This window comes from Wolffia australiana, chromosome 3, assembly GCF_029677425.1.
Source record: "Wolffia australiana isolate 7733 chromosome 3, ASM2967742v1".
Lineage (NCBI taxonomy): Eukaryota > Viridiplantae > Streptophyta > Magnoliopsida > Alismatales > Araceae > Wolffia > Wolffia australiana.
This window is the reverse complement of record NC_135837.1, coordinates 7,813,132-7,828,819: the sequence shown is the minus strand read 5'-3', so window position 1 is coordinate 7,828,819 and position 15,688 is coordinate 7,813,132. Positions and strand designations below refer to the sequence as shown.

Sequence of the window (15,688 nt, the reverse complement as noted above, 5' to 3'; positions counted from 1 at the left end):
TAAATATTTATAAATGTATGTGTCTTTGTGATGCAAATTTGTGAAAGTCAGTTTTTCTTCTTGTTCCATTAAAACCCTGAAATTCATATGATAAAAATGAAACATCAAATTCACATATCTTTTATCTGGTAAGGTGAACCATATATAAAAAATGATACTGAGTTTTAATCATTAGAGTATGGAAATTTTGAGTCATGCATGTCGTAGTAAAGCTTAACCATCAAAATCAGATTCCAATCTAGTTCATAAATGAAGATGGATGGAATATTCAACTTTAAATTGTCTCCATAGTGTTTAGTTCGGCATGAATCTGCTGTAGTGATATCCATAAGTTCATGCATTAAATTTGATGTCAATTTATTGGGGATAGAGGGAGAGATTTAGATGAGAAAGGAGGAGGTGAGTGTCCTCCCATATAAGTTAGAAAATTTCAGCTTGGTGCCTAATGATAACTAAAATAGAATATCATATTATTATACAGATGTAAGAAAAATTCTATAACCAATATTGAAAAAACCAATATCCAATATTGGGATCCGAAGCTCAAGCTCCAGATATATACCAATATCATTACAGATATAGACTCCAGATATTGTTACTGTGGCAACTGATTTATGGTATCGATATCCAGTGCTGAGATTTATGATATAGATTCCAGATATTTTCAAGTTTCCTTAGCCGATGTCAAATTCATCGGTAACTGATTTTGACAAATGAGATATAGAAAAACTATGTAATGCATTTTAAGTATCCATTTCTGTGATTTATTCAATCCACATGAACTTAAAGAGGTGGGGATATCAAGATCAAATCCTCTATACACATATTTCATTGTGTCACATTAGTTAAAATTAAATCCATCATAAGTTTCTGAATAAATACAAATATCAATTCAATTTATCATATTTAAAGGTATATGGATAAATAAAAAACTTGTGGGTTCAACAAATAGGAAGTAAGAAATGTTTAATAAGAATATTTTAATTTGACTTCTAAAAAAATAGTTATAACAAAGGTTTCATAACTTGATGATAAACCCTTTAACATTTTATACAATAGGATGTTTCATCCAAAAGAGTCCTTACAACTCTGGTGTTAAGCATCAGGTTATATTTTATGATTGAAAATTACGTCCATAATCCTGGAATTTTAATATTTAAAGTCATGAATTTTGATACAAAATGCTTTAGGTACTTCTGATAATTTTGAAAATGAATAGAAAATTGAATGTCCTGGTCAAACATTAATAAACACAACATGCCTACAGTCGAATCATGATCAAATATGAAAACAGTTACCAATTACTTGTAAGACCTGGAGCAAGAGTGATGAGCTAATATATATTCAAATACCTTCAAATTTTAAGTTCATTGCTTTCATCTATGTAAAAAAAATTAAATCTGATCACATGATCAATGGGTTAACTCATTTTCGATGAAATTTTAATTTATATAGGAAAAGGACTGTGTCATGTAAGTCACATTTTTATAAAGGTTTACAGAGAACTGTTAATAATTGATCAATTAATTCATGTGGTTTCTCATGAATGTCTCAAATATGAATTTCTTTATAATAAAACGTGGTGAATAAATCTAGTTGAAGAATTATATTAAAATGAAATAAATAAAATTCATCCCATGTTTGTTTGGTAAAATTCAGAAAGAAAATAGCTGAATAAATCTAAGTTGCCTATTCTTTTTAAAGAGGCCTTTAAAAAAGGAATGCCAAAATCATAACAGATGTTCCAATATCAAAATTATTTACCACTTCTCTATTTTATATATCAGTTGTTCCTGGTTACAATTCACTTGTGCTCTGTTTCTAATTTTCACACACAAACTTATTACTCTCTAGCTCCATATATTTCCTAGTCCTAACCTATTGATAGCGCCACAGGATGATTTTAATTTTTTGGAAAACAAAAATTACTTGTAATCAAATTACAATTCCATAGGATCTGGAATCAGTTTTTTTGGTCTAGCTCCTGTAATGTTACACGTGAAATAAAATTGGCATCTAGAAATCATGGCATCTGGCTCCAGTCTGAGAAGACTATATTCTAAAATTTATAGGCTGTGTTTTCATGTTAATAATGAACATGAAGTTTTTTCTCAACAAAAACAAACTTAATAAGATTTAGAATAGTAGATTTTGGTTTTCATATCAAAGAGAGAGGTCTTGGAAAAGACTGAGCAATGAGAGAGAAAATTCAAAATAGAAATGGAGCTATGTTTAAATAATCCTATTTCATAGTTGAGATGGAGGTATGTTTTAATATCATTCATTACAAATTTATATATTTAAATATGATTCAAATGCATATACTAATGTCATATATATTTAATAAATAAAAGTAAACAGAATAGAAGCATGCAAATGACGGTGGTGCCAATATATGCAATCAGTGCCAAGAGTAAATTTTAATTTATCGAAATAAATTGGAAAACATACAAATACTAACACAAATTAACCAACTTACGAAGTGTTATTATTTTGACAACAGCCATTATCTGTACGAGATGCCTCCCTCAATAAAACCTTTTTTAGTGTTATTTATCACATAAAAGTTAGATTCCCAGTGGAATTATTACCTAGGTTATAGTTACATTTATTGATTCATGAAACACATTAATGGAGCTCAATCCACACATTTATATCTATTGCCATGGTCTCATAATCAAATACAATTAATTTTTATTCCATGAGTCTCATATGAAATAGACTATTTAATACTGAAAATTTTCTCCGAATAAATTGAACGTTTCCATTTAAAATTTTATATATCCATCTAAAAATTTCCAACGCTCTCTTTAACAGAAAGATAAATCAGTATAGTGGTAAGGACTATAGCAACTTCATGTTTCATATAATTTTTCTGCCATGTGGTCCCATTGAAGCTATCTACCCAAGTGTTTATCTTACTGAATAACTGTTTGTGATTGGTTATCGGCTACGTTTCTTGGGAAAAAAGATTCTTTATTTTTTACACTAGACTTGACAAAGACGAATATAGATATTTTTCTAATAGCTATCTATCTGTGTCTTACACCGAGATTTCATTCTGTAACAAATTTAATTGTAGGGTCTTCAATGGCATACCATAAAAGGTACAACGACCCGGGCGACCAAGTTAACACAAGGCATCACTTCTCGGTGCAGAGAATATTTAGAACAAATTTCCAACCATCTATCTAATAGAGCTTGTCAGAATCCGAAGGAATCCCACTAGATCAGGGGGTCTTTCGACGTTGCAAGAGAGGAGGAGCATGTCAAAGCCCAACGCATGTACTGCTTGCTGGGGGGATGGAGGAGGCCGCCGGCGAGGCGGGTCGTCTTCTCTAAAACTGGCGGCTTTCACCGCCGTGGTCATGGCGGCATCGGTGGCAGCTGTGATACTTCTCAATTTCGCTCCTAATCTCTCCTCTTCCCCCTCCGCCTCCTTCTCTTTCCCATCGTCGTTCTGGTCGCTGAAGAACTCTCCAAGTCAACGCCGAAATCCCCTCACCGATCAGAGCGAAGCGCTCCCGGAGCAGAAGATTGAAGAAGAAGAAGAGGAAAAGAAGAAGCAGGAGAAGACGGAGGAGGAGCAAGCGGGAGCTGGCCTCCAGCTAAACCAGACAACGTCGCCGTTGACGACGTCGATGACGACTACCGCACCGTCTCCGGCCAAGTCTCCGTCTGGTAAGTACGGAAAAGCCCCCCCTCCAGCGAGAGAGGAGAGAAGGTTTACGAGTTACGTCATGTGTCCGTAAACGTACCTTCCTTTGCTCGCCAAGTGTCCAGCTGCATTGATGATTCACAATTCTGCGCCATGAACGTGGCTATCGCGCACGGGTTTAAGCGATCGTAGTCTTCATTCATAGATAAGGACAGATGAACCAACAATATTTATGAAAATTTTCACTTATATACCCTATAATCAATATAGGTGTTAAATATCGCGATTAATTTTCCCCGTAAACGAATACACCGAGAGATCTCGCCGCTTTTTTTTCTTAGGCTCTGTTGACTTTGTTGCTAAGGCATAAGAGTTTGGTTTTATGCGGTAGTTCCAGCGGATCTATCTTATCCGATATGGTAAGAAGAATAGAATTGTCTTCTGCTCTGATTTATGCCGATTCCTAATGTAGTGATCGGATCGCAAAGAAGAGGAATATGTGTCTGATAGACTTTAACTCTTGGTAGAATAATATTTCTAGAATTATCTCTCTCGTCTTAAGAGTGGGTGGCACACACAGGAAGCAACGCGGAGAGGGATAGGAGCTTATCAAGACTTGAGGAAAAGCTCGCAAGAGCGAGATACAGCATCAAACTAGCTTCAAAAGATCAAAAAAATTCATCGTCTCTCAGGCCGGATAGCTATGTTCCTTACGGGCCAATCTACAAAAACCCGAATGCATTTCACAGGTAAATCACTAATTTCATGGCTCGGATTTGTACATTCAACATGTACCAAATGGAGTATTTTTTAATTTCTAGATAGACAACTCATTGTTGTTAACGGATTAAATTTTATTGGCTAAGACTAATGACTCTTTTTTTGCTTTCATCTCACGTGAGGCAAAACCATTTCGACTCGGTGAAGCAATGGAACATTTATGTGGTGCCTTTGATATCAAAGATATCTTGATTAGGCAAACCTAGGTTTTCTTAATGTTCATGAAATGCGTATTTAGTAGTACTTTAAACGAGTTTTTATAAGAGCGGGAACCAGCAATTTGAATTGACATGTCTAATCTTCCCTCACCATTATGAATAGTACGTTAAGCTAGAAACTGAACGGAAGCGACATGTCATTAACCTGATTATATTCTGTTTCCAATTTTTATGGTGCAGGAGTTATCTGGAAATGGAGAAATCCTTTAGGGTTTTTGTTTACGAGGAAGGGGATCCTCCATTGTTTCATGACGGTCCCTGCAGGAGCATTTACTCTTCGGAAGGGCGATTCATTTATGCGATGGAATCAGGAAATACCTTTCGAACCAGCAACCCAGAACAAGCCCATGTCTTCTTCCTCCCCTTTAGCGTCGCAAAGATGGTAAAATTCGTCTACCAGCCAGAAAGCTTTGACATCAGACCCATGAAGAAAACCATAGCGGACTACGTCAACATCATAGCCCAAAAGTACCGCTACTGGAACAGAAGTATGGGTGCCGACCACTTCATCTTATCTTGCCACGACTGGGTAATTCAACAAGTTTACTTCAAAACCTAACAATCACTTCTAACAAAGAAACTGCAATTGTTAATTCTGAGTAGGGCTTGCCGTCTGCAGGCCCCAAAAGCTTCGTCTGCGGACACCCATCTCCACCAAAACTCCATCCGTGTTCTCTGCAACGCCAACACTTCGGAAGGATTCAATCCTTTGAAAGATGTTTCACTTCCGGAGATCAATCTCAAGAACGATCACACTGCTGGAATTATCGGCGGGCCGTCGCCTTCTCAGCGACCCGTTCTCGCCTTCTTCGCGGGAGGTTTGCACGGACCGATCAGGCCATTGCTGCTAAAACACTGGAAGAACAAGGACGATGATATGCAAGTCTTCGAATACCTTCCCAAAGGAGTGTCATACTACGATATGATGAAAAAGGCCAAGTTTTGCATATGCCCAAGTGGGTACGAAGTGGCGAGCCCAAGGATTGTGGAGGCGATATATTTTGAGTGCGTGCCCGTTGTCATCTCCGACGGTTACGTGTTGCCCTTCAGCGACGTACTGAATTGGAAGTCCTTCTCGATCCAGGTTGAGACGAAGGATATTCCAACCCTGAAGAAAATCTTGCTCGCCGTGTCTCCAAGAGCCTTCATTAGGATGCAGCGTAGAATGCAGCTCGTTCAGAGGCATTTTGTGGTGAACTCTCCACCCAAGAGGTTTGATGTTTTTCATATGATTCTACATTCAATCTGGCTCAGGAGGCTTAACGTCCGGGTCAACCCAGCGGTGGCTGGGATGTAAGTAAAAAAAAAATACCCATAAGGGGGATCAGTTATATTTAAATATTTAATTCATCCGTGAAGAAATAAAAAGGCGGATCAAAGGACTTTTTGTGAAGTAATGCAAGACAAATGGCGATTATGCATTCGTAGACTAGATTATGCATTCTTGGAGTAACTAAAATTTTTCCTCTAATTAATTCACGAGACTGTTGGATGAAGCACATGTTTCTGACGATATTTTTTTGATAGAACAGTAGTAGTTTTCTGTACAACCTGGGTTGAGGTTGATAGTAAATATGTGTGGGAGATTGTGTGATGTCGCTCTATCGTTTCTCTCGCATAGCATAGTATTTATTCTTTCACATAGCTCTGGTTCCGATGAAATATTATTTTGAGATGGTATCCTCAATTTACACCCCAGCCACAACTGGGTTGACCCGGACATTGAGCCTCCTGAGCCATATTGAGTGAAGAATCATGTGAAAGACATCAAACCTCTTGGGCGGGGAGTTAACCACAAAGTGCCTCTGAACGAGCCGCACTCTCCGCTGCATTCTAATGTACTGCCTGGGAGACACATCAAGCAAAATCTTCTTCAAGTTTGGAATATCCTTCGTCTCAACCTGGATCGAGAAGGACTTCCAATTCAGTACGTCGCTGAAGGGCAACACGTAACCGGCGGAGATGACAACGGGCACGCACTCGAAATATATCGCCTCCACAATTCTTGGGCTCGCCACTTCGTACCCACTTGGGCATATGCAAAACTTGGCCTTTTTCATCATATCGTAGTACGACACTCCTTTGGGAAGGTATTCGAAGACTTGCATATCATCGTCCTTGTTCTTCCAGTGTTTTAGCAGCAATGGCCTGATCGGTCCGTGCAAACCTCCCGCGAAGAATGCGAGGAATGGACGACTGGACGGCGACGGCCCGCCGATAATTCCAGCCGTGTGATCGGTCTTGAGATTGATCTCCGGAAGAGGAACATCTTTCAACGGATTGAACCCTTCCGAAGTGTTGGCGTTGCAGAGCACCCGGATGGAGTTTTGGTAGAGATGGGTCTCAGCAGAAGAAGCTTTTGGGGCCTGCAGACGGGCAAGCCCTACACAGGATTAACAATGGAAGTCTCCTGGTCGAAGTGATTATTAGGTTTTGAAGTAAACTTGTTGAATTACCCAGTCGTGGCAGGATAAGATGAAGTGGTCGGCACCCATACTTCTGTTCCAGAAGCGGTACTTGTGGGCGATGATGTTGACATAATCAGCAATGGTTTGCTTCATGGGTGTAATGTCGAATGTTTCTCGCCGATAGACATACATAACCATCTTCGTGACGCTGAAGGGGAGGAAGAAGACGTTCGCTTTCTCTGGGTTGTCGGTGCGGAAGGTATTTCCCGATTCCATGGCGTAAATGAATCGACCTTCCATTGAGTAGATATCTCTGCATGGGCCGTCATGGAATAGAGGAGGCTCCCCTTCCTCATATACAAAAACCCTAAACTTCTTCTCCATTTCAAGGTAACTCCTGCAACATAAAAATGTAAAATAAACTTATGACAATCACATGAACTTTCAAGTTCTAAGTCTGTTAAAGAATACTAGATCCGTCAGTTTGGGTTCTGCGTTCTCATTTCCCTAAAAACTCATATCAAGTACAATTAGAGCGTGCTGTCGTGCCCCTTTGGAAAACATAGGTTTCCAGCAATATCTTTAGTACTTGAATATTCCCATTTGAGCATATAAAAGTATTTAGACGCCAGATATTTGCGATTTACCTGTGTAATGCATTCGGGTTTTTGTAGATTGGCCCGTAAGGAACATAGCTATCCGGCCTGAGAGACGATGAATTTTTTTGATCTTTTGAAGCTAGTTTGATGCTGTATCTCGCTCTTGCGAGCTTTTCCTCAAGTCTTGATAAGCTCCTATCCCTCTCCGCGTTGCTTCCTGTGTGTGCCACCCACTCTTAAGACGAGAGAGATAATTCTAGAAATATTATTCTACCAAGAGTTAAAGTCTATCAGACACATATTCCTCTTCTTTGCGATCCGATCACTACATTAGGAATCGGCATAAATCAGAGCAGAAGACAATTCTATTCTTCTTACCATATCGGATAAGATAGATCCGCTGGAACTACCGCATAAAACCAAACTCTTATGCCTTAGCAACAAAGTCAACAGAGCCTAAGAAAAAAAAGCGGCGAGATCTCTCGGTGTATTCGTTTACGGGGAAAATTAATCGCGATATTTAACACCTATATTGATTATAGGGTATATAAGTGAAAATTTTCATAAATATTGTTGGTTCATCTGTCCTTATCTATGAATGAAGACTACGATCGCTTAAACCCGTGCGCGATAGCCACGTTCATGGCGCAGAATTGTGAATCATCAATGCAGCTGGACACTTGGCGAGCAAAGGAAGGTACGTTTACGGACACGTGACGTAACTCGTAAACCTTCTCTCCTCTCTCGCTGGAGGGGGGGCTTTTCGGTACTTACCAGACGGAGACTTGGCCGGAGACGGTGCGGGAGTCGTCATCGACGTCGTCAACGGCGACGTCGTCTGGTTTAGCTGGAGGCCAGCTCCCGCTTGCTCCTCCTCCGTCTTCTCCTGCTTCTTCTTTTCCTCTTCTTCTTCTTCAATCTTCTGCTCCGGGAGCGCTTCGCTCTGATCGGTGAGGGGATTTCGGCGTTGACTTGGAGAGTTCTTCAGCGACCAGAACGACGATGGGAAAGAGAAGGAGGCGGAGGGGGAAGAGGAGAGATTAGGAGCGAAATTGAGAAGTATCACAGCTGCCACCGATGCCGCCATGACCACGGCGGTGAAAGCCGCCAGTTTTAGAGAAGACGACCCGCCTCGCCGGCGGCCTCCTCCATCCCCCCAGCAAGCAGTACATGCGTTGGGCTTTGACATGCTCCTCCTCTGAGACAGAGGACCGAGCCTGTATAAAGCCTCCTCTCTTGCAACGTCGAAAGACCCCCTGAACTAGTGGGATTCCTTCGGATTCTGACAAGCTCTCTATTAGATAGATGGTTGGAAATTTGTTCTAAATATTCTCTGCACCGAGAAGTGATGCCTTGTGTTAACTTGGTCGCCCGGGTCGTTGTACCTTTTATGGTATGCCATTGAAGACCCTACAATTAAATTTGTTACAGAGAAGAATATCAGGGTAAGGTTAGGGGACGGATGACGATTAGTTATCCGAGCTTCCCCAAACTGTCGTCAGTCTTCCATCTGGCCATGCGTATGCTGGACAGGTGGCACCAATAATTTGATAATTTATGTAGAAACTAGTTTAGAGTCAGTAATCTTGTAAAGCATGCGTTGAGAATAGTTTAGACCGAATAATTGACAAATTACTTGACAAAACACAATTTCATAGAATAACAGTAGTGTCATTAGCACGAACTCATTTCATTCAAAATAGACAAATATTGTCCATGCTCATCAAACCATAATATTTTCTTCATGTAATTGGGCCACCAAATTGCCATGTCAATTGCTCGAGAAATAATTTATATTATAAGGTAAGTTGTTGTGTCGATGCTGAGATTAATAAATGATGGAGTATAAAAACGACTGTTTTAGGTTTAAGTCACCGAGTTTGAACTGTGTATCACATTCTAGTGTCACACTCCGAGATAATTAATATTAACGATGAATCAAAACACTGAATTATACATTAAGGCCTCCTTGATGCCTTCCCATATATTTTTTTATTTACATTTTTTTAAAGTATGTTTATGAGGCGCTAACAAATAGAAGGGATTATGTAATCTGGTAAATAATATCGATTTCTCATCAACTTTTTTATCTTTGATTTCCCAAAAATAAATTGAAGTCCTAGATATTAGAATGATCAATCTCTTATATGTTTATAAAGGACGCCTAAGTCACCATTGTATTCAGTGTTCCAAAATGATATGCTCCATCTGAGAAAGTTGTAATTAAATGTTCTTTGAATTGAGTATAATCTGTTAAATTTATAAAATGTCATTTATTCTTCATACTGTTCTAATGAGCTGCTGTGAATCAAACTTTCATTTCACCCTCAGTTTATGAATATATCATAATATTAACCCTAGTCTTAATTAACATGGAAACATTCAAATCATAACACTAAACAACAAAGTACACATAATCACTTCCAATTTTACATTTTTAATTTAAGTACCCATGCTGTCTTGTTGAATTCTATTTAGTAGCACAATACATCACCATCATTTCTGAAATAAAAACATTTTTTATGTTTTGAATCACAAAATTGATATTAGTTATCAAAGTAATCAGTCAAAAACATGCGTCAAAGTTCATTAGTTTTCAAATATATGTTCAGTGTGTTGCTTTCTTTTGACCCTTTCTTAATTTCATGTGAGAAAGCCTGGCTCACGATGTCCACTTGAATTAGAAAATCTAAAAAACATCTTCTGTATGATTTAACCTGATAAACATGAGTGAATATTTGAATGCATCAATATTTCTCAGATACCACAGTATGCATTCATAAAATTATACAAGATTCTCTCTTTTCATTTCGGAGATGCTCTCTCCGAGCATGGTTGTGGCACGAATAAAGGGGGCCCCAGTGTGTATCTAAATCCGCACATCATAACGCATTAAGTATCCGTAATGAATATGTCAATGTATAAAAACTGCCTTCTCAGTCTAATTCATTCAAGGAAATACCCTTGTCATTGCACTGATACTTATATTCCATCTTTTCATATTTAAATTTATCAGTCCATAAATATGTTTATATCTATCCATGTGTCACGCTCCCTGTCTATATCTATCCTCTATATCAATTGATATATCCATTTCTCTCCTTCTCTCCTAATTTTATAAGTTTATAAATCTATATGTTTAAACGTCTGAAATATGACAAATTATAGAAAGGGTTCTTTATTTTGTTCTCATGATAAAGGAACTGTGATAGTGAACTAGTGAAAATATAACGTTTCATCAGTATCTTTAGATGTATCCAAGGGCTTTCATCCCTTAATGATCTCTTGTCCAAACAATTTGCATAGTGTGGATACTTACATATACCATGGAAGAATAAGAAGGTCGAAATTCAAAAATCATCTAAAATTGTAGTCATTTGATGAACTATCATTTCATAGAATACTACAATAAAATAAATCTCATAGCATTTTTAAAAAACTTTTGTAAGCTATTGATATAGAATTTGTCTGGGTAGGCAGAAAACACCATAGTTGCTCATAAAAATAACAATGGATGGCCAACAGATGTTCTTGTCCAGCATTCGAACAGGCATAACATTAAAAAATCTCTTGGGTCTAGCTGTGACAGGAAAAAATTATGCGTCATTCTTATAATGAGATAATTGAATGTCCATGTCATACACATGTCTGAGAAATGTTTCAGCATTTAATTCTTTCACGAGAGATTATGAAAGAACTCATCTATTAACATATGACGCTCATAAACTTGTGCCTTGCTTCACAACACTATTTATTTAATGGTTGGGCTGAAACCTTACTTTGACTTTCCTGTGGGTATCAACGAGATTTTAGATTTATCTTGACAACAGAATTTAATCTGCTCCACAACGTTATCCATCGGATAAATCACCCAAAAAAGTTATTTCTTACTATTACCATAAATGATCCTGTTAAAATAAGAGGATACACCTTGCACCTGGACCTATCTCTGGAATGACAATATCGCAAGGGTCTACCGCGAAAATAATAAATTTGTTCCCAGAATCAATAATAGTATTAGGAATATATAAATAAAGATGGTCATGCCACAATACGAGGGTTAGCACAGTATTTGATCGTTCTCATGGTATGATAATATCTTCAGGGTGTCCCTCGAAACTAAAAAAAATTGGCTTCAGTTTCCGGGAGTAAATAGAGCCCTAGAAAAAATCGTGTGGCCTGAAAAGAAGTTGAGCCAACTCACGATCAGCCCACTATGAATCGGATGGGCCAACTTGTTAGACTTACATAGCGGTGTAGGCTTATCTGATTGGTTAGAGTTCCAACGAATCAAATATATACTCCAGGAATTGATGACGAGGAATTTCCAGAGCTGTGCAAGATTAGCCAATGAATGAAGATGTTGAAAGATGTCCCAGTGCTAGAGTAAAATAGGGAAAATACCAATTTGAACAAGATAAATATGACGGCATAATAGAGAGGTACTGTACACGTCCATTAACGATACGACACTGTCCTTGGTCTTTAGTCTTGGGTTGATCTTTTCATATGCTGCGATAGAGCAGATCCTCTGAGAGTTCACATGACAGTCACTAGAGAATAACTAAAGAGAGGGAATATTAAACCAAGGAAGAGAGCGGAGAGATTGGAGAAGATAAAGGGAATGAACATAGTAATTTTTCTTTCACCAGAGCAGGAAATAGAAACTTGAAATAACTAAAGATAGGGGGATATTAAACCAAAGGAGAGAGTGGAGGGATTGGAGAAGATAAAGGGAATGAACATAGTGATTTATCTTTCACCAGTGCAAGGAAATAGACTTCTGGTTGGCTGTAATCTTCTTTAGGCTTAAAAGGGGCCCCAAATAGGCCCATCCAAACAGTCCCTCTTTCCCCATACCAGCGATAGGGGCCGGCACAATGCCAACATAAGAACATCTTGAGGGTAGGTCAGGGATCAGTTCATAATTCACATATTCATTAATGTATTTCATACTATCTTCATCAATGTATTTCATATGTTTTCAAAACCTATTTTAGAATACTTTGTCATTAACAGGACTTGCCTCTCTCTGATACGTACGTATTATTCAAACGAGCTATGGTTGTACCGCTATGTTTTTTAGCGGTCCTATTCCCACTAACTACTTCCCTGCTGCTGCTGGATTGAACCGGATATTAAACCTTCTGAGACAGATTGAGTGAAGAATCATATGCAAAACATCAAACCTCTTGGGCGGGGAGTTAACCACAAAGTGCCTCTGAACCAGCCGCACTCTCCGCTGCACTCTAATGTACTGCCTGGGAGACACATCAAGCAAAATCTTCTTCAAGTTTGGAATATCCTTCGTCTCAACCTGGATCGAGGACTTCCGATTCAGTACGTCGCTGAAGGGCAACACGTAACCGGCGGAGATGACAACGGGCACGCACTCGAAATATATCGCCTCCACAATTCTTGGGCTCGCCACTTCGTACCCACTTGGGCATTTGAAAAACTTGGCATTTCTTATCATATCGTTGCATATCATCGTCCTTGTTCTTCCAGTGTTCTAGCAGCAATGGCCTGATCGGTTCGTGCAATCCTCTCGCGAAAAAGGCGAGAGAAGGGGTCGATAAGAAGACGACGGCCCGTCGATAATTCCAGCAGTGTGATCGGTCTTGAGATTGATCTCCGGAAGTGAAACAACTTTCAAAGGATTGAATCCTTCCGAAGTGTTGGCGTTGCAGAGAACCCGAATGGAGCTTTGGTAGAGAATAGAGATGGATCTCCGAAGATGAAGCTTTTGGGGCCTGCAGACTTGTTGAATTTCCCTTGGGTGATATTATTAGGGTTTGTAGTAAACTTGTTGAATAACCCAGTCGTGGCAAAGGTAAGATGAAGTGGTCCGCACCCATACTTCTGTTCCAGTAGCGGTACTTTTAGGCTATCATGTTGACATAGTCTGCTATGGTTTTCTTCATGGGTCTGATGTCAAAGCTTTCTGGCCGGTAGATGAATCTTACCATTTTTGTAATGCTAAAGGGAAGGAAGAAGACATGGGCTTGTTCTGGGTTGCTGGTTCGGAAGGTGCTTCCTGATTCCATGGCGTAAATGAATCGCCCTTCCGAGGAGTAGATGCTCCTTCAGGGACCGTCATGGAACAAAGGAGGATCTCCTTCCTCGTAGACAGAAACCCTAAACGTCTTCTAGATAACTCCTGGAAAGTAAAAATGAAAAATAAAACTAAGTCATGAAAATTTCATGAGGTTCATGTAATTTATTTTTCTTGGTTCTAGTTATGCCCATTAGTTTGTGGGTGCCTAGAGAATAAAGGATGCAGCTGTTTAGATTGTTGGTTCCATTTATTTAAAAACTTCATGCTAAGTACTACAAGAGAAAACGCTGGATGATGGGTACCTCATAATACTTTCTCAGTCAGGTGTTAGATCTACTCTTAAAACAACCCTTTCTAGTGGCATTTAGAAGGTACATATTTGTATCTATTAAACTCTTATTAAAAAGGAGTAGTTTATAGGTCAGAAATCTGGTGTGGGAACTGCTAATGGAGTCCACTATTTCCCACGGATCATAGATATGTACATGATAGTTATATAGGTCACTATGTATCCCAAAGAAAATGTTGGTTTCCTTCTTTGAGCCATCTTTGATATCAAGTTATTCCCATTTAAGATGATACTGGATGTAAACGTATAAGTTTCTAAATGAAGCATAGTTTTTCAATGACGATGCCAGTTTGAATTTTTGTGGTCTACAGTATCTCGTGGGAATAATTCAAAGTTAGAATCTACAAGATCATTTCATGATCTTAGAGAAGTACCGGTAAAATTTATTCTTATTTTTGTAGATCGGCCCAAGAGGAACATAGCTAGCAGGCCCAATAGACGTTGATTGTAATCTTTTGAAGCTAGTTTGATGAGATATCTCGCTCTTGCAAGCTCTGCCTCAAGGCTTGATAAGTTAATATCCCTCTCCATGTCAATTCCTGTTTCGGCAACACATTCTTAACATTTGAGAGATAATTCTTCAAATATCCTATATTAATCATACCAAATGTGAACTCTATCAAACTTATATTTTTCTTCTTTTGGGGGAAATCAAGTGAGCGCACAATAGAGAAGGAAGAGAAATTTCTCATCACAAGAAACTGAAAATCTCAATGAAACGCTGGTAGCCTTCTAAGTCATTCACTCGAATCATTTAGTATAATAGTCTCAGTATGAGAGACAACAAAATCTCCGTTAGCTATGAGCCGAGTATTGTCATATTAATTGAAAATTGTGAAGTAATTACTTTATAAAAATTCAAGGTCACTATCCAATGTCGAATTCCACAGTTTGAATAAACATCAAGAAAAAAATTCCCGGCAAAAATACAAGCAATTATTTTATCAATTCAGATAAGATAGGCCCGATGAAACTGTCACATGAATGAGTCGTCTTTAATACATTGATAAATCTAAACACCCAAAGAATCTATAAGTGAAGAAACAAATGGTAACATCTAAATGAGAAAAAAAATTTGAGAAAAACAGTAGAAAGTTTGGTTTTACCCATCATAATCATGATCAAAGAAACGACATGGGGAAATAATTAAGATGTGGCGTTGTAAATTTCTTCTGTTCTCTCTATTCGCTTGGGAATTTAGCTGCTTACCAGACGGCAAATTCGCCGGAGACATCGTTTGGATATTCTTGATCTTCTATTTCTTCTATTTCTGTTCTTGTTCTTCTTAAATCTTCTTCTCACATACTTTCTGATAGTGCTCGTTGATCAACGTCTCCGGAGACAAGAGAGAGATCAAGAACGAAAACGAAGACTATCCCGGCAATAATTTTGCGTATAACTTGGCGTATAAAGCACGTTACTTGCCCATATTGTTCCTTTTTTTCATTTTTAATTCAATAGCATCTCTTGGGTTAAAAGAGGCATTAATCAACTATATTTATATAGCCAACTATAGTTGTGTATTTTAAGATGACGTTGAAGACACGCTGCTTTGCATGCAACTTTATTTAAAATGTAGTGGGATGTGGACGATATTTAAAAAAGATGTCGCGCAAAG

The 15,688-nt window shown here is 38.4% G+C and overlaps 2 protein-coding genes and 1 pseudogene across 4 annotated transcripts; 1 reads left to right on the top strand and 2 right to left on the bottom strand.

Moving 5' to 3' along the window:
• The first annotated feature begins 3,112 nt into the window (after nt 1–3,112).
• LOC144700834 (putative glycosyltransferase At5g03795) lies at nt 3,113–6,049 on the top strand. 2 transcript variants are annotated; one of them, XM_078572386.1, is made up of 5 exons: nt 3,113–3,681; nt 4,239–4,407; nt 4,837–5,185; nt 5,276–5,661; nt 5,741–5,919. In XM_078572386.1, exons 1-5 carry the CDS (start codon nt 3,267–3,269, stop codon nt 5,766–5,768), a joined length of 1,347 nt encoding a protein of 448 aa, XP_078428512.1. In that variant the 5' UTR covers nt 3,113–3,266; the 3' UTR covers nt 5,769–5,919. The 2 variants fall into 2 exon arrangements, with proteins under 2 accessions (XP_078428512.1, XP_078428511.1); XM_078572385.1 differs by having other exon boundaries at nt 5,276–6,049.
• Nucleotides 6,050–6,304: 255 nt separating this feature from the next.
• LOC144700835 (putative glycosyltransferase At5g03795) lies at nt 6,305–9,036 on the bottom strand. The gene is made up of 4 exons (XM_078572387.1): nt 8,438–9,036; nt 7,712–7,880; nt 7,113–7,461; nt 6,305–7,022 (listed from the first exon to the last, which is right to left on the bottom strand). The coding sequence occupies exons 1-4, from the start codon at nt 8,850–8,852 to the stop codon at nt 6,345–6,347; spliced, it is 1,611 nt and encodes a 536-aa protein (XP_078428513.1). The 5' UTR covers nt 8,853–9,036; the 3' UTR covers nt 6,305–6,344.
• Nucleotides 9,037–12,004: 2,968 nt separating this feature from the next.
• LOC144700833 (putative glycosyltransferase At5g03795 pseudogene) lies at nt 12,005–15,516 on the bottom strand (annotated as a pseudogene). Its single transcript, XR_013580881.1, has 2 exons — nt 15,280–15,516; nt 12,005–13,823 (listed from the first exon to the last, which is right to left on the bottom strand). The product of XR_013580881.1 is annotated as a putative glycosyltransferase At5g03795 pseudogene (transcript).
• Nucleotides 15,517–15,688: the final 172 nt, after the last annotated feature.